Source organism: Entelurus aequoreus, linkage group LG03, assembly GCF_033978785.1.
Source record: "Entelurus aequoreus isolate RoL-2023_Sb linkage group LG03, RoL_Eaeq_v1.1, whole genome shotgun sequence".
Classification (NCBI taxonomy): Eukaryota; Metazoa; Chordata; class Actinopteri; order Syngnathiformes; family Syngnathidae; genus Entelurus; species Entelurus aequoreus.
The window spans coordinates 81,208,683-81,233,304 of NC_084733.1; the positions used below are offsets into that span (position 1 = coordinate 81,208,683).

The following is a 24,622-nucleotide window of genomic DNA, read 5'->3' on the forward strand; positions in this document are numbered from 1 at the left end:
AGACACACCCGACTCATCGTGTAAATAAAAAACTTCTCCCTATCGGCGTACTATGGATACCCCCAAACAATATTATGTTTTGTCAACCAAGACAGCCCCACAGCATCCAGAGCCTTAAGGAACTCCGGGCGGATCTCATCCACCGAGGAGCTTTTTGACTACCTCGGCAACCTCAGCCCCAGAAATAGGAGAGTCCACCACAGATTCCCCGGGAACTGCTTCCTCATAGGAAGACGTGTTGGTAGGATTGAGGAGGTCTTCGAAGTATTCCCTCCACCGATCCACAACATCCACAGTCGAGGTCAGCAGAACACCATCCCCACCATACACGGTGTTGACATTGCACTGCTTAATGCAAAGTCAGCATGTAGCTCATATAACAATGCTAAAGATGCTAACCTATGGCATGATGTTAAAACTGCTCAATTATTAATAGCTCACATAGCTATTTTAGTGTTGCTAACCTAGAATAATGTTATCAGAATCAGAATAGTTTTATTCTGATTCCGATACCCCATACTCTCTGAATAATGTAATACTAGCATGTAGCTCACATAGATATGCTAATGATGCTAACCTAGCAAGATGTTTAAAATGTAACGTTAGCATGTAGCTCACATCGCTTGCTAGTACCGCTAACCTTAAATTATGTTAAAATGTCATCTTAGCATGTAGCCCACATAGCTATGCTAGTGTTGCTAACTATATGATGTTAAAATGCGAAGTCAACATGTAGCTCATATAACAATGCTAAACATGCTAACCTATAGCATGATGTTAAAACTATTCAATTATTAATAGCTTATATAGCTATTTTAGTGTTGCTAACCTAGAATAATGTTTGTAATGTTAGCATGTTGCTCACATAGCTATGCTAGTGTTTTTGTCTTCATGTAATTATCTTGTAAGTCGGAAGAAAAGCTCAGTATGGTTGGAAAGAAATGGAAAGTTGAGGATGTTTTAGGAACAAAAGAAAATGGGTTACAACCATACACTGAGCAGTCATATAATAAAATACAACGATTATCATTAGAGATGTCCGATAATACCGGCAGGCCGATATTATCGGACATCTCTAATGATAATCGTTGTATTTTGATAAATGCTTTAAAATGTAATATGGGAAATTATCGGTATCGTTTTTTTTATTATCGGTATGGTTTTTTAATTTTTATTTATTTTTTATTTTTTATTAAATCAACATAAAAAACACAAGATACACTTACAATTAGTGCACCAAACCAAAAAACGTCCCTCCCCCATTTACACTCATTCACACTCATCCACACAAAAGGGTTGTTTCTTTCTGTTATTAATATTCTGGTTCCTACATTATATATCAATATATATCAATACAGTCTGCAAGGGATACAGTCCGTAAACACACATGATTGTGCGTGCTGCTGGTCCACTAATAGTACTAACCTTTAACAGTTAATTTGACTCATTTTCATTAATTACTAGTTTCTATGTAACTGTTTTTATATTGTTTTACTTTCTTTTTTATTCAAGAAAATGTTTTTAATTTATTTATCTTAATTTATTTTATAATTTTTTTAAAAAAGGACCTTATCTTCACCATACCTGGTTGTCCAAATTAGGCATAATAATGTGTTAATTCCACGACTGTATATATCGGTATCCGTAATTAAGAGTTGGACAATATCGGATATCGGCAAAAAAGCCATTATCGGACATCCCTAATTATCATGATATGTATGTTGTCGTATCATTATTATTATTTTTAATGAAATGTAAAGTAAGTGCTATACACTCCGGTACAGTAGGTGGCGGTGTGCATCTTTGCCAACATGGCGGCAGTACAACCAAATAAGAAGAAGTGGAGAGTGTGGGAGATTCAAGGTTCCCTCCGCTTTGCTCTAGAAGCTAACAACAAAATGATCCGCAGGATAGATTTCTTCCAGTCTTGTCTTCCACTACTGAGCGGCTCCGGTAGATGTTGAAACTTGGACGCCCTGAGCGGTAAGTAAGTGCCCGTCAACATGCTAGCAAGCAGCGCGCATGTTGTTGTTAGCAGCTAGCTCGTAGCTAACAGTTACAAGTTAGCAGCTAACCAAACAACGAGCCGTCAAATGTATAAACTTGCAATCTGGTCTTGCTCACATTCGATTATTGTTGACACCTCTAAAGACGGCAACCTGAGAGTTTACTAACCAGCCGAAACAAAACACCATAAGTAAATGAATGGCCCTGTAAAAAAAACATTCTCAACAGACACATGACAAAGTGATGGGAGGGACGCGACAAAAAAATTCAAATGCAAAATATAATTAAAACAAATAAAAAAAACACCATGGAAAAAGTTTGAACCATTGTGATATATATGCCAAATATTAGGAGAGCTATTCAATTAGGGCTGTGAATCTTTTGGGTAGGTCACGATTCGATTCAAAATCGATTATTTTTTTCAATTCAACATGATTCTCGATTCAAAAATGATTTTTTCCCCGATTCAAAACGATTCTCCATTCATTCAATACATAGGATTTCAGCAGGATCTACCCCAGTCTGCTGTCATGCAAGCAGAGTAGTAGATTTTTGTAAAAAGCTTTTATAATTGTAAAGGACAATGTTTTGTCAACTGATTGCAATAATGTAAATTTGTTTTAACTATTAAATGAACCAAAAATATGACTTATTTTATCTTTGTGAAAATATTGGACACAGTGTGTTGTCAATCTTATGAGATGCGATGCAAGTGTAAGCCACTGTGACACTGTTGTTCTTTTTTTTTAATTTTTTTTTTTATAAATGTCTAATGATAATGTCAATGAGGGATTTTTAATCACTGTTATGTTGAAATTGTAACTAATATTGATACTGTTGTTGATAATATACATTTTTGTTTCACTACTTTTGTTTTTTTCTGTGTCGTGTTTGTGTCTCCTCTCAATTGCTCTGTTTATTGCAGTTCTGAGTGTTCCTGGGCCTGGTTTGGTTTTGGAATTGGATTGCATTGTTATGGTATTGCTGTGTATTGTTTTGTTGGGTTCATTAATTAAAAAAAATAAATAAATAAATAAAAATCGATTTAAAAAAAAAAAAAAGAGAATCGATTCTGAATCGCACAACGTGAGAATCGCGATTTGAATTCGAATCGATTTTTTCCCACACCCCTATATGTTTACTTATATAGCCCTAAATCACGAGTGTCTCAAAAGTAACTTAAAAATAAAGATTTTCCGATTGTTTTCTTTGTTTAAAAATAGAACAAGCACATTCATTTTTTTTCTTTTTTCATTCATTATTTATTTATTTCAGGCAATGACATAAAAAAGTACAAAGTTGACAACACATAATAATATAAATTAATATAGCGCAAAAGGTAATGTATAGTATGTAATGCATGATTGGTCAGTTTTGCCTGAAAGGGAGTGGGAAGAAGATCACTTATTTAATCCCACCCCCAGTTCTCCATTCAGTGATTATTCACATGAGTTTCACTCTTACTTTGTTCAAGGATTATAATACAGATGTTGTATCATAGTGGCATTACAACAGGAAACAATAATTATTACACTGTAACAATAATTTGTATCAACAATGTAGGAATAATGAATATACCAACATTGGTAATAGACAAAATGCCAACAATGGTAATAGACAACATAGTAATAATGGTAATAGACAACATAGCAATAATGGTAATAGACAAAATAGCAATAATGGTAAGGAAACATTGAGCACATGTTAACACTTTGAGACAGAGTACAACAACAGCAGCTGCCCGACTTTTAACAAACACAAGAAAAAGAGAGCACATTACTCCTGTTTTAGCCTCCCTCCACTGGCTGCCTGTGTCTTTTAGAGTTCATTTTAAAATTATCTTACTCGTTTTTAAATCCTTATGTGGTCTTGCCCCACCGTACCTCTCTGAGCTGCTCCACCTCTATGCCCCCACCCGGTCCCTCAGGTCAGCAGATCATGGAGGTACCCAAAACAAATCGCAAGGTCAGAGGGGACAGAGCCTTCTCTGTTGCGGGTCCCAAACTCTGGAACGATCATGTGAGACAGGCCCCTTCTTTGGCTATGTTTAAGACCCTACTTAAAACCCATTTTTATTCACTGGCTTTTAACCCAGCATGAGATTTTAAACTGTTTTTAGCTTTTAACTTTTTAAACTGTTTTTAACTATTAAACTGTTTTTTATCTAACAAACTGTTCTTAGGGTAATTTATATTTGCTTTTTCAATGTGTATTTTTATTTCTGTTTTAAATGTTATTTTGTAGTCTGTCCTTTGCCTCTTTTTCTTTGTGGTGTACAGCCCTTTGTTTTTCAACTGTGCTTGTTTTTAAAGGGCTTTATAAATAAAGTTGGTATGGTATGGTACAACAGCACGTCAAATTAAAGACCCTCATCTCTATATTTGAACCAGACCCCATGTTTGTATAATAGTAGGGCTGCAACAACTAATCGATTAAAATCAATTATAAAAATAGTTGACGATTAATTTAGTCACAGATTCGTTGGATCTATGCTATGCGCAAGGGCAATTTTTTTTAATTAAACTTTTTTTTTTTTTAAATAAACCTTTATTTATAAACTGCAACATGTACAAACAGCTGAAAAACAATAATCAAAATAAGTATGGTGCCAGTATGCTGTTTTTTTTCTTTTCAATAAAATACTGGAAGGGATAGAAATGTAGTTTGTCTCTTTTATCAGATTATTAATCGAAGTAATAATTGACAGATTAATCGATTATCAAATTAATCGTTAGTTGCAGCCCTATATAATAGTTTAAATCGATTAATAGACGAACATTTTGAAATTATACAAATCATAATGTTTTTTTACACTTACGTCGCGGTTAGTAGTATTCTATCTTTATTTGTCGTTATTTATATTTTCAGACTAAATGATGTGATAATGTTCATCAGTCAACTCATTGGGGTTAATTTTCAATGTATCAAGCTAAAGAAATTAGAGATGTCCTATAATGGCTTTTTTACCGATTTCCGATATTGTCCAACTCTTAATTACCGATACCGATATATACAGTCGTGGAATCAACACATTATAATGCCTAATTCTGTTGTGATGCCCCGCTGGATGCATTAAACAATGTAACAAGGTTTTCCAAAATAAATCAACTCAAGTTATGGAAAATATTTATTATTGAAGTCACAAAGTGCATTATTGTTTTTTAACATGCCTCAAAACAATAACAGTGCAATACTTTTTCATAACATGGTCACTACAGCCTAGTTTCTCTTGTTATATTCTTATTTTACTGTTACATTTTTATTCTCATTGTTGCTTTTTATTTTTATACTTATTGTAATATTTTTCTATTCTGTTTCCATTTATACCCCCATTATTTACTTTTTACTTTTTAAATTCGATCTCAATTCTGTACAGTGCTGCTGGAATATAATTTTTCCTGAGGGAACTCTCCTGAAGGAATCAATAAAGTACTATCTATCTATAAAGTGGCATAAAACACTGAAAGTGATTGTTCCTATAACCCCTTTGTTTCAAATGTTTGTTCCACTTGTGGCGCGGGCATCTTGTCTGACTCACACCATAAACAGCCTTCCTTGTCACGTATTGTTCCTTTTCCCGCTATGCATCCACTAATTCAAACTGATCCAGCAGCGCAATTGAAGATTGTTTTATTTACAAAAATCAAGGAACAGAATACTCGGGAAACAAAATAAATGTTAGCCTATATAAAGCTGAGGACTACAGACAGTTGAGGTCAAAGACGGTATGCTGGTGCCCGGCTGCCAATCACGCGCCCAGCGCACTCCTGCCTCTTATAGGCCTGCGTGGGAACTTTTCACCACCTGCAAAGCTGCAAAGGGTGCACACTGACATACACACATCAATCACTCAAAAATAATAAAATAATCATAGATTCAAGTATGATTCTCTATTTGGCTCCTACACACCGGCCCCTGATTGATCTTTACAGACTCAATCACATTCATTAATTTAATGCAAAAAAAAAGGAGCCTATTCCATAATAAACAAACAAAAGGCAAAGCCTTGAGAGGAAATAAAGTATATACATTACGTCCCTTGTGCGTGTCTTGTGATCTGGTCTCCATGACTGACCAGTCAGCCCTCAGCCTCCAGGACGCGGCACAGCTTGGTGATAGGCCTTTCGATGACTGAAGTGTTTGTTTGGAGCTTGACTGACCGGACCAGGTGTCCTCCATCTGGCAGAGTCTCCCCGCGCCCGTGTCGAACTCACGTCGTAACATTCCTGGTTTTACGAGCAGACGAGCATGTTCGGTAGCACACAATCACTGAGTACTTACAAGCAGACACAGTGTGTAGACAGAAAAGGGAGAATGGACGCATTTTGGCTTAAAAACTAACGATAAAGGTGAGGTTATAACACTGAAACGCCCTCAGTAAGAGGTGCTTTAAGACATAGCTAGCTAGCGGCTAACGTCCGTCCGCCGTCTGCAGTGTTTTAGCGACTTCTAAATCACTAATCCTGGTCTCCATGGCGACAAATAAAGGAAGTTTCTTACAAGTATCATCCCTGCAGGACGAGGAATAGCTAAACATGCTTCACTAAACACCGTAGCTCACCGGCGTCACAATGTAAACAAGTGCCATGGGTGGATCTACACCTGACATCCACTGTAATGATATCAAGTACAGACACGTATCTAGTCGATACTACTATGATTACGTCAATATTTTTTGGGATCACAACATCTTCTTTCGTGTTTTTAAAATGTAAATTATGTTTATAAACTCAGGAAATATGTCGCTGGACACATGAGGACTTTGAATATGACCAATGTATGATCCTGTAACTACATGGTATCAGATTGATGCGCAAATTTGTGGTATCATCCAAAACTAATGTAAAGTATCGAACAACAGAAGAATAAGTGATTATTACATTTTAACAGAAGTGTTGACAGAACATGGTAAAAGAGAAAGTACCGTATTTTTCGGATTATAAATCGCTCCGGAGTATAAATAGCACCGGCCGAAAACGCATAATAAAGAAGGAAAAAAACATATATAAGTCGCACTAGAGTTATAAGTCGCATTTTTGGGGGAAATTTATTTGATAAAATCCAACACCAAGAATAGACATCTGAAAGGCAATTTAAAATAAAGAATAGTGAACAACAGGCTGAATAAGTGTACGTTATATGACGGATAAATAACCAACTGAGAACGTGCCTGGTATGTTAACGTAACATATTATGGTAAGAGTTATTCAAATAACTATAACCTATAGAACATGCTATACGTTTACCAAACAATCTGTCACTCCTAATCACTAAATCCGATGAAATCTTCTTCCTCGAATATTATTTGATATTTTACGGTAATGTGTTAATAATTTCACACATAAATCGCTCCAGAGTATAAATCGCACCCCCAGCCAAAGTATGAAAAAAAACTGCGATTTATAATCCGAAAAATACGGTAAACAGATATTAACAGTAAATGAACGAGTATATTAATTAATTTTCTACCACTTGTCCTTAATAATGTTGACAAAATAATAGAATGATAAATGACACAATATGTTACTGCATACTTCAGCAGACTAATTAGGAGCCTTTGTTTGTTTACTTACTACAAAAAGACAAGTTGTTTAGTATGTTCACTATTTTATTTAAGGACTTAACTGCAATAAGAAACATGATTTTTTGTTAAAATAATGCCAATCATGCAATTTTTTGTGGTCCCCTTTATTTAGAAAAGTACCGAAAAGTATCGAAATAATTTTAGTACCGGTACCAAAATATTGGTATCGTTCCAACACTTGAGCACAGTAACATGACCAGTTACCAATGAATGACTTGAATTGACATGCTTTCAGGCAATATGGGTAACTGATATTTATATATTTGTTTGTGCAGATGGAGGCCATGGAGATTGACCCCCAGCCAGAGGCTCCAGCAGGAAGTGACAACAGCGCCTCTGCCGCAGAAGCCCTGGTTATCAGCTCAGACTCTGGCAGCAGTACGGAAGTGGATGAGGAGGAGGAGGACGATGGCGACGGGGCAGCGGCGTCTCGTCAGCAGCTCAGGCTTCCTGCCACCTGGGCCTTCAGTCAGAGGAGGGCGGGCCGCGGTGCGGCGGAGGCGCAAGCGTCTGCACGGAGGAGGCTCAGGTACGGCGACGTCTGTAATGCTCGACACTGCTATTTTTGCTGTGCCTCATGCTGGGCCTGGCTGCTCCAGGCAGGGCCTCAGGGTGCACTACTCCAGCCAGAACGCAGCGTCCTCCAGAGGGTTCCCGTATTTCCTGCTGCGTGTGCCCACCGCCGCGCCCGACCAACAGTCCAGCAGCACTGAGGTCAGCGATTCGTCGGAGGAAGGGGAAGCGGCGCCAGCTGCTCCGGCGGAGGCAGTGGAAACGGTGGCACCTGCCCCACCCACTAATCCGAGTGTCGACCACTCTGATGATCACATACAAGTACAAGAAGCTGATGGTGAGTGATGTCATCCCTGGCCTTCAACATGGCATCACATCATCTTCCATTCTCCCTGCTCTTGTCTTCAGCCGCTGATGGCGACACAAAAGAAGGTCAGCCTGATGGCGTCCAGGTAATGTTACTTGTTTTTCTTTGACGTCAAAATATCTTATCATGAAGGCAGGGCGATACGCCTGGAAACTGGAACACGACATTAAGTGTTTCGTATCGGTCATTATCGATAATTATTGATATTTTTAATGACCTATGGAAAATAAGGGTGAAACGTAAACATTTTTATTTCACATGTAGCCTTCCTCTGATAATAATCCCTCAGCTATCAAGGCAGAAAGGAAATGTCAACACAAGCATGGAAACACTTAATGTAAAACGTAATTGTAAAATCACATTGAACACTTAAAAATAAGCTCCTAAAATGAAAGTGCTAAATAAGGAATATGAAAGACAGATGTGTCCATACTACGACCTGCGGGCCATGTGTGGGCCATGTGCGGCCTGCCTGCGTCTTCAATGTGGCCCGCGAGACGTCATGGGGTTAATGAGGATTGGTCTAAGCTGACTCTCGCCAGACCCTTGTAGTTCGCTGAGCTCCACACAAGAATCTGGGCTTGAGGCCATTGCAAACTCCTTCAAGATAGCAAAAAGTAATGAACCAATCAGGATCGCCGGGCGGGATTTCATAGATGTGACGTAGCGCCGAAGCGACTGTTTGATTCAAACAACAATGGCGGCACACAGCAAGGAGTCGTGTGCTGACATTGATTCTGCTATTGCAACTGTTTTGTCCAATCTATTGAATATTAATTATTTAAAAGATGAACAGAGAATGGTTTTGAAGTCATTTATGAACTTTTCACTCTGTCGTTATCCTATATGTCAGCTGTTCTGTTTTGGATTTCTCAGCGTCACTGGCAGTGGCGTGCGGTGACGTTCATGTCAGGTGAGGCACTGACTTCATCACAGTCAGATTTACAAACATATGAACCCTAAAGAGTATCTTATTCACCATTTGATTGGCAGCAGTTAACGGGTTATGTTTAAAAGCTCATACCAGCATTCTTCCCTGCTTGGCACTCAGCATCAAGGGTTGGAATTGGGGGTTAAATCACCAAAAATTATTCCCAGGCACGGCGCCGCTGCTGCCCACTGCTCCCCTCACCTCCCAGGGGGTGAACAAGGGGATGGGTCAAATGCAGAGGACAAATTTCACCACACCTAGTGTGTGTGTGACAATCATTGGTACTTTAACTTAACTTTAACTTTACACTTACAAACTGTAGCACACAATAAAGCACATTTAATTAAAAAAATGTTATTATGGTCTTACCTTTACTTATAAATGTGGGAGAGTTGTGAATGAATGAAATATGAAATCCGCGCTGCATTCTGCAGGTGTACCTAATGTTGTGTCCCTGTTCACGGCCGCGCGAGCATTGTTGTTTTTGCACTTTTTGGCTTCTTGTTAAGTGACTTTTTTTGGGTGGATTCGGTCTTGCACGTGGAGGGTTTGGGTGTGGGCTTTGGTTGGTGTGGCGCTCCCGTCGGGCGATGCATTCTGCGGCGGGAGTGTTAACCGGCACCAGGAGGCGGGGTTATGAGACGAGCCTCACACAGTGTGTCTTGGCAGCAGTTTTATGATCGCTCAGCACTAAAAATACGTTACACACATACAGTTGTTGACAAAATACACTGTACATTATATAACTCAGCTAACTAAACTATGGAAATGTATAATATAATTCATATAGCAATACGGTCTCACTGCACAGCAGGCCAGCAGTTAGCCGAGTCATTGTGCACAATCCATGTTGAGGGCGAGGCACAACGCAGTGATGTGCCTCAACTGGCTGCTGATCACCGCACCGTCTCTTCTCAGTATTTGAACGGCAAATGTGAAAATAAAAATAATCTAAAACTGGTGAAGTTAAATGGAAAATAACTTTAGTATAATCACTGGATACATATAACAATTTAATGGTTTTTTTTCTCTTTTTACTTTTTTTTTTCTTTCCATGATGGCAGGTGAGGCCGTGCCTCCCCTGCCTCTAGTGACTGCACGCCACTGGTCACTGGGTGATTTCGATGTGAGTGGTAGAAGTAGCTCGTCATTCAAGACAACAGACAAGTGGTTTATCCAATCACATACAATGATTTTTTTACAAGGCCCCGCCTTCTGAAATACATCTCCTATTGAGAAGTCCCAAATCCTTGTGTAGAGCTCAGCGAACTACAAGGATCTGGCGAGAGTCAGGTTAGAATTTGTCACCATCTTGTCGACAATATGAGTAAATCAGGTCTATGACAGCTTATCATGCTTTGATTTGGGTCAAGTGCAGTATTTACTTGTATGACCCAATGCAAACAACCTTCACTGGTCATGGTGCAAAAAAAAAAATCTAACCTACACAAAATGCCAACAGACAGTCATACATAACACATATAACATAATTTGTGGATATCATGTCGTATCATTACACCCATTTAAATCCATTAAAAAGCATTATGGGAAAAATGTAAAACAAACTCCACACTTATCCATGTTTGGTGCATTTTAGCTGCTTGTTATTTCTGATTGATTACAAAACTTAAAGAAGGTCGTCACAGAAGTAAACAAGGTATGAGTCAAACTTTCACATACTCTTAATATCCAATTATATTAATTATATATCCATTATATTAATATAATATGTACATACTGTGTGTGTGTGTGTATATGTATATATATTACTGCCATATATATTGTGTATATATATATATTACTGCCATATATATTGTATATCACTTTACATGCATAGAGTTACTTTACATGCTTTCGGCCCTCGACCACATTTTTTTTAGCCCAAAGCGGTTTGGACACCACTAAAGTAAGAAATGCTTAATAAAGTTGAATAAAATAGTGCAAAGTGTGAAAATGTAAACATAGAGAAACCTGAGAGGAACTATTTTCTGCAGGTATAGTGGCAGGAAGTTAGGCTAAGGTGGTTTGGGATCAGCGGTCTTGGTGGGGACGAGCGCCTTGCATCATTTACAGAGCACATTAGTCTGACTACTAGTGGGGTGTAAAAAAAATAATCGAAAACTGATTTAAAAAAAAATAATTTATTGTTTACATTTTTTCCTTAAATCTGTCCTGTCCAGCCACTCAGACAAATTCTATTGTTGATGTAGAAGATCTATATCTGCTGTACAGATTTACTTTAGAAAAGAGAAGTGTTGGGTATTTGACTTTATTGAATGTTTGGGTGGAATTTTATTTAACAAAAAACTGTTTTAGTTTAGGTAATATAGACTTTTATCAGAGCTTTTTTATGGAGGAATGGAGTTAATCATATAACTTGCATCCAATGTTATTAAAAAAATATTGATTTTGAATTGACAAATTATTCTGTATCGAATCGTTACCCCCAATAATCGAATCCTGTGGTGCCCAATGATTCACAGCCTTGCTGACTACTATTTATTTACATACCATAATTGTTTCCAAACGGTGTCTGTAACACGGCAGTAAAACGGCCGATCAAACAAAACAGAAGTCATCGTCATGGACCCACTGGCTGCGGTAGCTAGCTCTCCAATCAGCTAAATAGACTCAATAACTCCACGGTGACGTTTTCGTGAATTTACTTAGGAATTTGTGAAACTGAAACAATACAAAAAAATGTCATTGTAAGTTAGTAATACTAACACAGATATTTGTAAACATGTTAGCATATTAGTTAATGACACTAGCTTGGTTTCATTACAATAGCACGTACAAATATGCATTAAACACTACTACAGACTTCACACATGGGACGGTTTAGTAAGTGAGAATAGTTTTAGTTATATTGCAAAATTTACAAACGTTGCTTGGTGTGCTGAAGTAGCCATACGAGTAGACACGCTATGGACGGCTTGAAGACTGAATGGTGCTCCGGTTGGGGGGGGGGGAAAACACCAAGAGTAAACTAATCCCAAAAGATGGCGCCGTACAAACAACAATGCACCATCTCATTGTGTTTGCTTGATATTTTTTACTTTGTATTATGGCCGTCAACAAAGAAAAATGACAATATATAATGATACTGTTTTAAACGCCCAGCCCTACTTGTTATGTATAATAACTTTTTAAGAACTTGGTAAAGTTACAACTTACGACATTTATAATATTGTCTTTTGTCAGTAGTTCCTGCATCATCTTTTGCGTGCCGAGTCATGTGACTCTGTTTCTCAATGCACTAATTCACCATTTCAGCCGCCCGCCGCCCCGCCTCCCCAGGCGTCCCAGGGCGAGGAGGGCGAAAGCGACACCTGCAGCATCTGCTTCGAGGCCTATACGACGGCGGGAGAGCATCGCATCGCTGCTCTGCGCTGCGGACACCTCTTCGGCTACACCTGCATCCACCGCTGGCTGACAGCTCAGCGCTCGGCCGGCAAATGTCCGCAGTGCAACAAGAAGGCCAAGCGCTCCGACATCTTGCGGCTCTACGCTCCCAAGCTGAGAGCCATGGACAACAGCGAGCACGAGAGCCTGAAGAAGCGAGTACACCTGCTTTTCTTTGCTTTGCAGGTGACCGCGTTTTGCTCAGTTTGTGTGTGTGTGTGTGTGTGTGTGCAGGGTCCTGGAGGAGGAGCAATCTCTGAGGAGGAAGGCCGAACTCGAATCGGCTCAGTACAAACTCAAACTCCAGGTGGTTAGCAACAAGTATGGACAAGCACAACAGGAACTCCAGGTATCACTTTTTCATTTTCATCTTCTCATTTGGGCTCCATCTGAGGCCCCGGGTCCTACATTGTGTGCCATTTCATGCATGAATATGTGCTGATATAATAAGGAAGGGTTGCTGTCAGTAGTTGATATCGATACATTTTCACAATCCTCGATACTTATTTGACACCATGAAAAAAAATTATTTTGTAATTCTTTACTTTCCAATCGAACTTTATTTGTAAAGCACTTTGAAAATAATCAGTGGACCAAAGTGTTTTGTAGCATAATGACTACAATACGCATAAACTAACAAAGAATCAACTAAAAACACATGGATAAAAAAGAATAAGTAAATCGAAGCACAAATAAAATGGAATCAATAAAAAAATTCAGGTAAAACCTAATAAAAAACCTAGGGCTGTCAAACGATTAAAGTATTTGTCTGCGATTAATCGCAGTTTGTTCATAGTTAACTCAGAATTAATCGCTGATCACAGTGTTTCCCACACATTCATTTATTTGTGGCGGCCCGCCACGAAAGAATTACGTCCGCCACAAATAAAATAATTTTTTTTAATTTTTTTTTATTTTATTTTATTTTTTTATTTTTTATTTTTTTGTCCTGTCCAGCTTCTCAGGCAAATCATATAGTTGATGTAGATGCCCATATAGGCTGTTCAGATTTACTTTACAAAAGAGAAGTGTAGGATACTTCTCTTGTTGCCTTATTTGTATTTGACCACTACTGTTTTCTGTTTATTTGTTACTGACTGTGGCAGGACACATCTGCCTCTGTTTCACTTTATGTTGCTGGTAAATAATATGGTTGTAGTAGAAGGCTAAAGTTAAATTATTTAGTATGCACTAATTAAAGGGGCAGAGCTTTAAGAGACATTTTAGCTTTTATACTTTATAAGATATATTTTTTGTAAGAACCACAACTAATAAATATATTTCAGTGAATAACTTATTGTTCAGATCTGTATATAAATATGTACATAAAGTGTTGTAATTATATTGTAAAATGGATGGATGGATGGACGTTTAAAACAAAACGGTTATTATTAATTAGTAAGTATATATTTTTTGAGCCTTTTTAGAGAAAATCATATCATTGTAGTAAATTATGCAAATTACTCGATGATGTCATGGTGACCACGCCCACAGCCACGCCCCCACCACCACAGGTATCTTGGCAGTTTATGGGAAACACTGGATCAATATAATTTTTTGTTATCATTAAGTGTACCCTAGACAATTTTTGAAAATGTTTTTATGACTGGACAATTAGTTTGCTTTAAATAAATGTTAAACATCATGCTTTTTTTAAGAGCTCAACAGGAAAATGGACATAAACCCGCTTTTAATGAGGATACAATAAATGAATAAAATACATGCAGTGCGTTTGTCTTGCCAGATTTTGTATTTTGTAGGAATACAGAATTTGTATTCCTGCTGTATGTGCACTTGCATCCAGAAGAGGAGCTACACTTGCATGTTAAGATACTGTAGTATTACAGAATTTGTATTCCTGCTGTAGGTGCACTTGCATCCAGAAGAGGAGCTACACTTGCATGTTAAGATACTGTAGTAATACAGAATTTGTATTCCTGCTATAGGAGCACTTGCATCCAGAGGAGGAGCTACACTTGCATGTTAAGATACTGTAGCAGTTTCACGCATTAATAACACAAAATGTGGACGGTTACAATCATGGTTTGATTGTCAAATATGTTTGTTTATATATTCTGTGATAGTCCTACCTAAGGTGGAAACTACCAAGTAGTTTTCACCTTCAAAACAAATAAAATATATTGATTGTTTTCAAAGAACTAGACATTGCAATTGCAGTTCAAATTTTGAATGAATGTTGAGGAGCCTAAGCCGAACTGAAATGCTAAGAGTTACCACGCTGGCCAGATAGCGCGAACTATCAAAAAATATGAGTTAAAAAATCTAGTATGCTAAAAGTACTATGCTAACAATAGCAAAACTGATTCCCGGGCGCGGCACCGCTGATGCCCACTGCTCTCCTCACCTCCCAGGGGGTGAACAAGGGGATGGGTCAAATGCAGAGGACAAATTTCACCACACCTAGTGTGTGTGTGACAATCATTGGTACTTTAACTTAACTTATAAATACCGCTAGCATTATTGAAATACCAAAATATATGACACTAAAGTGGTTACCTGTTATATTAGCGAAAACAATTTAGCATGCTAACTGTACCAAGCAACAAGTACCAAAATATATTACTCTAAGGTGTGTACCTGAAAAATGTTGAAAATGTTAGCCTGCTAACGTTACCATGCATCACCTACCAAAATATGACTGAGGTATATACCTACACAATGAGGTAAAAAATAAGTTAGCATGCTAACCGGTACTAGTAGCAAAACATTTGATGCTGCGGTGTATACCTGCAAAATTTGCCAAAAAGCTAACATGCCAGTATTAGAATGCTAACAAATGTCAAGTCGTTAAGAAATCAGCCACGGGCCACACTTTGGACACCCCTGATGCACATGACCAATGCAATATTTTTTTGTGATTAATGACATGAGTTAACTTGTTAAATTTGACAGCCCGATTTGTTTTGTTTTTTATATTTCTCCAATGTGCCATAAAAAAAAGTGTTAAAATACACGATCCTGGTCTTGCCTTGTCTTGCAGGAGCTTAGAGCTCAGATGGCACAAACTAGGAGGGGCTCAGCCGCCGTCTATTCCTCCTCCTCCTCATCGTCGCTCCACTGTGGCCCTGACCGACCCAAATTGGCGCCGTACGGCTTCTTCGATGCGGTGCTGGTGTCTCAAAATGGAGGCTGCCGTGTTTTGTCCTACTGCGAAGCCATGAGCTGCCTGCTGGCCTCACAGCCTTCGCCCCACGCCACACTCGTGCCCGGTGAGACCTTACTGTCCATCCAACAATCAGTGTCAGACTAACGCTGCAATTCTTGTGCGCTCCTGGTCAGGCTGGGGCGTGAAGAAAGTGAGCCTGGCCAACCTCAAGTCCAGCCAGTACATTCCCATCCACAGCAATCAGATCCGAGGTCTGTGCTTCAACAGACAGAACGACAGCCTGCTCCTGTCGGCCGCTCTGGACTGCACCATCAAACTCACCAGGTAACTCCAATAACGTGTGAATGATGTACCATATTTTTCGGAATATATGTCGCTCCGGCCGAAAATGCATAATAAAAAAGGGAAAAAACAAATATAAGTCGCACTGGAGTATAAGTCGCATTTTTGGGGGAAATTGATTTGATAAAACCCAACACCAAGAATAGACATTTGAAAGGCAATTTAAAATAAATTAAGAATAGTGAACAACAGGCTGAATAAGTGTACGTTATATGACGCATAAATAACCAACTGAGAACGTGCCTGGTATGTTAACGTAACATATTATGGTAAGAGTCATTCAAATAACTATAACATATAGAGCATGTTATACGTTTACCAAACAATCTGTCACTCCTAATCGCTAAATCCCATGAAATCTTATACGTCTAGTCTCTTACGTGAATGAGCTAAATAATATTATTTGATATTTTACGGTAATGTGTTAAAAATTTCACACATAAGTCGCTCCTGAGTATAAGTCGCAACCCCGGCCAAACTATGAAAAAAAAACTGCGACTTATAGTCCGAAAAATACGGTATGTGCGCAAGCCGCCGATAATGCGCCAGTCGAACCGAAATGCGAACGTTAGCATGCTGATGATTTGGATGCAGCAAGTACCAAATTGTATGACTCGGTGAGGCGTACAAATGTACAATTATCTTAACAAACTAGCATGCTAATAGTTAGCAAGTGTCATGTACCAAGTTATATGACTCTAAGGTGTACGGTTAGCAAGTTAACATTAGCATATATCAAGCACCAAGTCATATGACTCTGTGGTAAACGGTTGCAAAATTAGCACCTAAAAAAGTTAGCATGTTAACACATGTCAAGTACCAAGTTATATAACTGTACTGTAGCAAAATTGGCTTTAAAATGTTAGCCTGTGTACATTAGCACATGTTAAGCACCAAGTAATATGACCCTGTGGTAAATGGGTTGCAAAAATAGCACCTAAAAAGTTTGTATGTTGACCGGTACGCAGCTACAAAAAGGTTGGGGACCACTGCTGTAGGGTAAACAGTTGCAAAATTAGCACAAAAAAGTTTGCAGTTTAACCTACCGGTATGTCAAGTGCCAGGTTATATGACTCAGATGTACGCTGGCAGAATTGGCAAAAAAAAAAGTTAGAATGCTAACAGTTAGCATATGTAATGTACCAAGTTATATGACTCTAAGGTGAACGGTTGCCAAATTAGCACAAAAAAAAAAAAGTTAGCATGCTTTTCAACAGTCACACAATGATAAATAGATGAAAATTGGTGTAGAATCCTATAATGCTACAATGAGATGCATGAGCACCCTCTAGTGGCTGTGCAGGTTACTACACACCAAGTGTGTGTGTGTGTGTGTGTGTGTGTGTGTGTGTGTGTGTGTGTGTGTGTGTGTGTGTGTGTGTGTGTGTGTTCTGGCAATGCTTACTTAATGGGGACATCGCTCTGTTTACACCATGGGTGTCAAACTCTGGCCCGCGGGCCAAATTTGGCCCGCCGTTTAATTTCACTTGGCCCGTGAGATCATATCAAATTAACACTAGCGCTGGCCCGCCGATATCAAATCAATACTAGAGCTGGCCCGCCGATTATATACAGCGGCGGTGCCACAGTACAAATCTGATTCTCATATTTGCTAATTGTCATACTTGCAAGATCTCCAAGGAGATTCCCAATTTTCAGTGACCCTCCCGGGAAATCTAGTCACTTATTTGTCCCGCACAGCAATTGCTGGCCCCGGTTACTCAATATGTGCGACTCTGGCACGCACACAGAAGTGAATGCAAGGCATACTTGATCTTCAGCAATACAGGTTACACTAAAAAAAAACTTTAACATTGTTAGATATATACGCCACACTGTGAATCCACACCAAACAAGAATGACAAACACATTTCGGTAGAACATCCGCACCGTAACACAACATAAACACAACAAAACAAATACCCAGAATCCCATGCAGCCCTAACTCTTCTGGGCTCCAATATACACCCCCGCCCCCCCAACCCCGCCCACCTCAACCGACGCACGGAGGGAGGGGGGGAGGGCGGGGGTGTATATTGGAGCCCAGAAGAGTTAGGGCTGCATGGGATTCTGGGTATTTGTTTTGTTGTGTTTATGTTGTGTTACTGTGTGGATGTTCTCCCAAAATGTGTTTGTCATCCTTGTTTGGTGTCGGTTCACAGTGTGGTGCATATTTCTAACAGTGTTAAAGATATTTATGCGGGCACCGTCAGTGTAATCTGTATCGCTGTTGGCCAAGTATTCTTAGCGTTCAAACATAAATTATGAACGGGCCAGCACGTTGTGGGAATGGATGAAATGCAGTCGTGAGTACAGCTCGTGTAGGTCAACTTTGTTCGATAAAGAATATTGTCTTAACCCAAAGCTTAAGCCCCGACATTAGTGAACTAGCATCCAGGAAAAGACACCAGATAACTGGCTTGGGCACATCAGATTTGATCAGTATGTCGCAAACTGAGCAGTTTAAAGTTCTGAATGGTTGGTTTATTCATTGTTAATTATATTCACATTTATTAGCCTGTGGAAAAAGTTATTGTTGATATTTACCTCAGAAGGCTGCAAACAGAAAAGAGGCAATACATTTGTATTTAAATTGTATTAGATATGCCATTGATATTTTATAATTATTATTATTTGAAACTCGATTTTGCATGTCACTATAAAGTTATATAAGCCTTGCTTGTTCAATACTCAATGCAAAACTTGTTTGGGTCCCTATTAAAAGGTTAATTTGTTCAACCTTGGCCCGCGGCTTTGTTCAGTTTTAAATTTTGGCCCACTCTGTATTTGAGTTTGACACCCCTGGTTTACACAGTCACCTTTAGGGGACCTCTGACGGTATGGGGACAAAAAAAACAGGTCCCCTAAAGGGAAACCTTTTGAAATGATAGTCAGATCCATTCTGAAGATGCCTAAGTGATTTTTAAGCTTTGGCCCATAAAACATGTTTACTGGTTAGTTTGAGTGTGAGACATTTGCACAGCAGCCCCCTCATCGGGCTGTAGCTGGTACTGCACTCGCTGCTCTGCTCACACTTCTTCCGTGTATAGTTAATCACTTCCACCTGGTGAAACTTCCTATAAGAGGACAGCTGTAGTGCTGTATTCTGAGGATCATGTCATATTTAATTTGAACTTTTTTTTTTTAATGGTCCTCAGTAGTCCCGTATAAATTTGTGTGAATTACGCAAAATTATTTGAATTTGGTCCCCATGAACCATATTAACTCTTTTTCCCCAGGGTCCCCAGTAAGAATGATCAGCACATTACTTCATCAATCCAGAGATTTAAAGACGTGTATGAGCTAACTGGGCAGTGCCCATTTTACCTCTCTTTTTTTTTTATGCCTCCACAACCTGTAGAAAGGGTGCTCCCCACAAGTGATGATCAAAAACTTGGTCCCCATTCCAAATGATAACCAGTATGTGTGTGTTTTTTTTTTTTTTTTTGCAGCCTGCTAACCAACACGGTGGTTCAGACTTACAACACGGGCAAGCCCGTGTGGAGCTGCTGCTGGTGTTTGGACAGCACCAACTACGTCTACGCAGGCTTGAGCAACGGCTCGGTGCTGGTCTACGACATCAGAGACACCAGTACGCATGTCCAGGAGCTGGAGCCGCTGCGCTCCAAGTCTGTGCCTTTTTTTATTTATTTTTTTATAAACACCCAACAATGTCAAAACGCCAGGAACCAACATCCAACATCATTCCTTCCAGGGCCCAGGTGGCGTCTCTATGCTACGTCCCGAAGGCGGCGTCCAGCTCGTTCCCATGCGGCGGGCTGATCGCCGGCTCCCCGGGCGGCGGCTGCTTCTGGGAGCAGGTCAACGATAGCACGTACAAGCCGCACATGCTGCCGCTGGAGGCGGGGGGCTGCACCGACATCCAGGTGGAGACGGAGAGCCGGCACTGCTTGGTCACCTACCGACCAAGTGAGAACCTTTCGCCGCATACCCGGCCATCTTTCCTCTCTCTACCGGCGGTGACGCTCTCTCTCCTGCAGGCCGCTTCAACCCCAATCTGCGCTGCGTCCTGATGGCCCTGACCCGGACCCCCCCGGAGGACCTCAACCAGCCGCCCGGCTGCTGCTGCTCGCCCGTGCAGACGTTCACCGCCGGCTCGTCCTGCAAGCACCTCACCAAGAACGCCATCTTCACCAGCCCAGATGGAGGCGGGGCTCTGGTGTGCGCCGGAGACGAGGCGTCCAACTCCACCATGGTACGATCGCAACTAGAGATGTCCGATAATGGCTTTTTTGCCGATATTCCGATATTGTCCAACTCTTAATTACTGATTCCGATATCAACCGATACCGATATATACCGTCGTGGAATCAACACATTATTATGCCTAATTTTGTTGTGATGCCCCGTTGGATGCATTACCCAAAATAAATCAATGCCAACATGGCACTGCCATATTTATTATTGAAGTCACAAAGTGCATTCTTTTTTTTAACATGCCTCAAAACAGCAGCTTGGATTTTGGGACATGCTCTCCCTGAGAGAGCATGAGGTGGTTCAGGTGGGCGGGGTTAGCGGGGGGTGTATATTGTAGGGTCCCGGAAGAGTTAGTGCTGCAAGGGGTTCTGGGTATTTGTTCTGTTATGTTTAGGGCTGCAACAACTAATCGATTAAAATCGATTATAAAAATAGTTGGCGATTAATTTAGTCATCGATTCGTTGGATTTGTGCTATGCTCATGCGCAGAGGCAAAATATTTTTATTTTTTTATTTTTTATAAACCTTTATTTATAAACTGCAACATGTACAAACAGCTGAGAAACAATAATCAAAATAAGTATGGTGCCAGTATGCTGTTTTTTTTCAATAAAATACTGGAAAGGATAAAAATGTAGTTTGTCTCTTTTATCCGATTATTAATCGATTAATCGAAGTAATAATCGACAATCAAATTAATCGTTAGTTGCAGCCCTAGTTGTGTTTATGTTGTGTTACGGTGCGGATGTTCTCCCGAAATGTGTTTGTCATTCTTGTTTGGTGTGGGTTCACAGTGTGGCGCTTATTTGTAACAGTGTTAAAGTTGTTTATACGGCTACCCTCAGTGTGACCTGTATGGCTGTTGACCAAGTATGCGTTGCATTGACTTGTGTGTGTGAAAAGCCGTAGATAATATGTGAATGGGCCGGCACGCAAAGGCAGTGCCTTTAAGGTTTATTGGCGCTCTGTTCTTCTCCCTACGTCCGTGTACCACTCCTTATAGCGGCGTTTTAAAAAGTCATAAATTTTACTTTTTGAAACCGATAATTTCCGATATTACATTTTAAAGCATTTATCGGCCGATATTATCGGACATCTCTAATCGCAACCTTCCTCCTTCACCATTGTCTCGTTCTGCTCAGCCTCCTGTGGCTTTCACAATAAAATTCTGACCGCCACTCCTTTAGGTGTGGGAGGCGGCTGGCGGCGCTCTCCTCAGAAGCTTCCCGCCGACCTGCCGGTGCTGGACATTGCGCCGCTCAGGGCGAGCGGCGACAACTACCTAGTGGCGCTCACGGAGAAGATGATGAAGCTGTACAAGTGGAAGTGAGCGAGCGTTATGTTTACAATAACTGAATCAAGATTCAGTCCTTTTTATTTTGAAATGGTCAGGGGACCTTTGAGCAACATGTTGTCTAAAAACAAATCACCAAAAAACTGTTTTTGTGTGCCACACGTGTCATGTGACCATCAAGCGAGGCAAAGAGGCGGCAAATAGACTCGGTCGTCCTGATTTTTAATGTTGGCCTGTCTTTATTTACCAGGCAAACATTTCACTGTTAAATATTTTAATGCGGAAAAACAGGTTTTCAGTGTCCTTCTCAGACGTCTGAGTGGCCCTGAACTCAGCACCAGCAGCACCCAGCTTGGTTGAACTGCTCAGCAATGTTAGGGTTTGTACAATAAAACACCACCAAATACCGTCTTTACTACTCTTTAATACTCTGAACGAGTGCTTCAAATGTCCCAAAGGGCATTTATTGTACTGTATGTATATGTGTAAATATATATATGTTTGTATGTATCATTCCTAGTTTTCATTTCAAGTCAATAAATACATTTTATGTCTTGACAGGCGACGTTGAGAGGTGAATCTTATTCTGAAAAAAAAACAGACTTTGTCTTTTCAGTTTACATCACCAATAAAAATCAGTAAAAGATTTTATTGCATTGGATCAGAGAGTGCAGGAACTAAAAATTCAGAACAGTAGACAAGGGTTTCTGCGGGTCGTTAAAAAGATTTCAGTGGATTTAGCGCATGTTGAGGCCTGAAACGGCATTGAAAAGCATTAAATTTGATGTCCAGAGGTATTTAGAAAAAGGTATAGCAGTAAGTTCACACATGCTATTAGATAATTACAAGTCGGTAATTAAAGGCAGGCCCCAGTTAATTGCCTAATTTCTTTAGCGTTATTAACAAGGCAACTTCTGCTGTCACCACAACTGGCAGCTGCTGCTACCACTACAAAAAATAAATATGTTCTCAGTTTAAACAGTCTTGTAAGCCATTTCTATTTCACTAGAGTAAAAGTTTCAACTATTCAATCATTGTCAAATTCTTACATAAGACAGTTGTAATCTTTTGAAATATATATACAGTACAAGCCAAAGGTTTGGACACACCTTCTCCTCATTCAATGCGTTTTCTTTATTTTCATGACTATTTACATGCCCGAATGCAGCTGAGATAGGCTCCAGCACCCACCGCAACCCTGAAAGGGACAAGCGGTAGGAAATGGATGGATGGATGGATTGTCACTGAAGGCATCAAAAATATGAATGAACACATGTGGAGTTATGTACTCAGCAAAAAAGGTGAAATAACTGAAAACATGTTCTATATTCTAGTTTCTTCAAAATAGCCACCCTTTGCTCTGATTACTGCTTTGCACACTCTTGGGATTCTCTCGATTGAGCTTCAAGCACACCTGTGAAGTGGAAACCATTTCAGGTGACTCCCTCTTGAAGCTCTTCGAGAAAATGCGAAGATTGTGCAAAAAAAGTAATCAGAGAAAAGGGTGGCTATTTTGAAGAAACCAGAATATAAAATATGTTTTCAGTTATTTCACCTTTTTTTCTTGTTAAGTACATAACTCCACATGTGTTCATTCATAGTTTTGATGCCTTCAGTGACAATCTACAATGTAAATAGTCATGAAAATAAAGAAAACACATTGAATGAGAAAGTGTGTCCAAACTTTTGGCCTGTACTGTATATATAGCTGAGGTAACATCTGTAACAATTTAAACCAGTGTTATCTGTATATATATATATATATATATATATATATATATTATATATATATATATATATATATATATATATATATATATATATATATATATATATATATATATGTATGTATGTATGTATGTATGTATGTATGTATGTATGTATGTATGTATGTATGTATGTATGTATGTATGTATGTATGTATGTATGTATGTATGTATGTATGTATGTATGTATGTATGTATGTATGTATGTATGTATGTATGTATGTATGTATGTATGTATATATATATATGTATGTATGTATGTATGTATGTATGTATGTATGTATGTATGTGTGCATATATGTATATTTATGTATATATGTGTGCATATATTTATGTAAATGTATATATACACACACATATATGTATATACACTCATATACATACCCATATATATATATATATATATATATATATATATATATATATATATATATATATATATACACACGCGTGTATGTATATATAATGTGTGTGTATATGGATATATACATGTGTGTATATTTGTATATACATGTGTAATTATATATATTTATACATCATATGATATGTATATAATAATATATATATTATACTATACATACTACATAAATATATTATTAGATATATAAATATATGTTATCTGTATTTGATTTATATACATTTTTATTTTATTTATTTATTGTATTTGGAGTCACTTTTCATGTTCATTATTCTAAAGGATAGTAGTTTAAGAGCGCACTGCTGTTAGATGGAGACAGGTGTGGACAATATTGGAGACACTTGTCCCCACGCTAAAAGTAAACAGCTAAGGAGAAAAACTCTATGATGTTGCTTTCATTTTGACAATACAGCATCCATCAGCTGCTGTGACAGAGTTAATGAGGAGAGAAAACACGCTGTCACTCCTGTTTTGTTGTTGTTGTTGTTGTTGGCCAAACTGTTGTACTGAACCACAAGGGGGCGTTGGAGAAGAACACATCTTGTTTATTAGCCAAACTGCTTTGTGTTTTATTTTGATATCAAAAAGTAATCGCCATGTTTTTTTTTCATGTCACATAGATATTACTTTAAAAACCATTTGACACATCA

At 38.9% G+C, this 24,622-nt stretch overlaps 1 protein-coding gene across 1 annotated transcript; it reads left to right on the top strand.

Moving 5' to 3' along the window:
- The first annotated feature begins 1,845 nt into the window (after positions 1-1,845).
- Positions 1,846-22,348, top strand: LOC133645814 (E3 ubiquitin-protein ligase RFWD3-like). Its single transcript, XM_062040702.1, is given in 13 exon segments — positions 1,846-1,983; positions 7,867-8,120; positions 8,191-8,441; positions 8,513-8,556; positions 12,679-12,962; positions 13,042-13,156; positions 15,809-16,037; positions 16,108-16,258; positions 19,729-19,905; positions 19,992-20,206; positions 20,278-20,492; positions 21,682-21,712; positions 21,715-22,348. Coding segments are annotated over 12 exon segments (2,076 nt in total). The 5' UTR covers positions 1,846-1,983; the 3' UTR covers positions 21,825-22,348.
- The last annotated feature ends 2,274 nt before the right edge of the window (positions 22,349-24,622 follow it).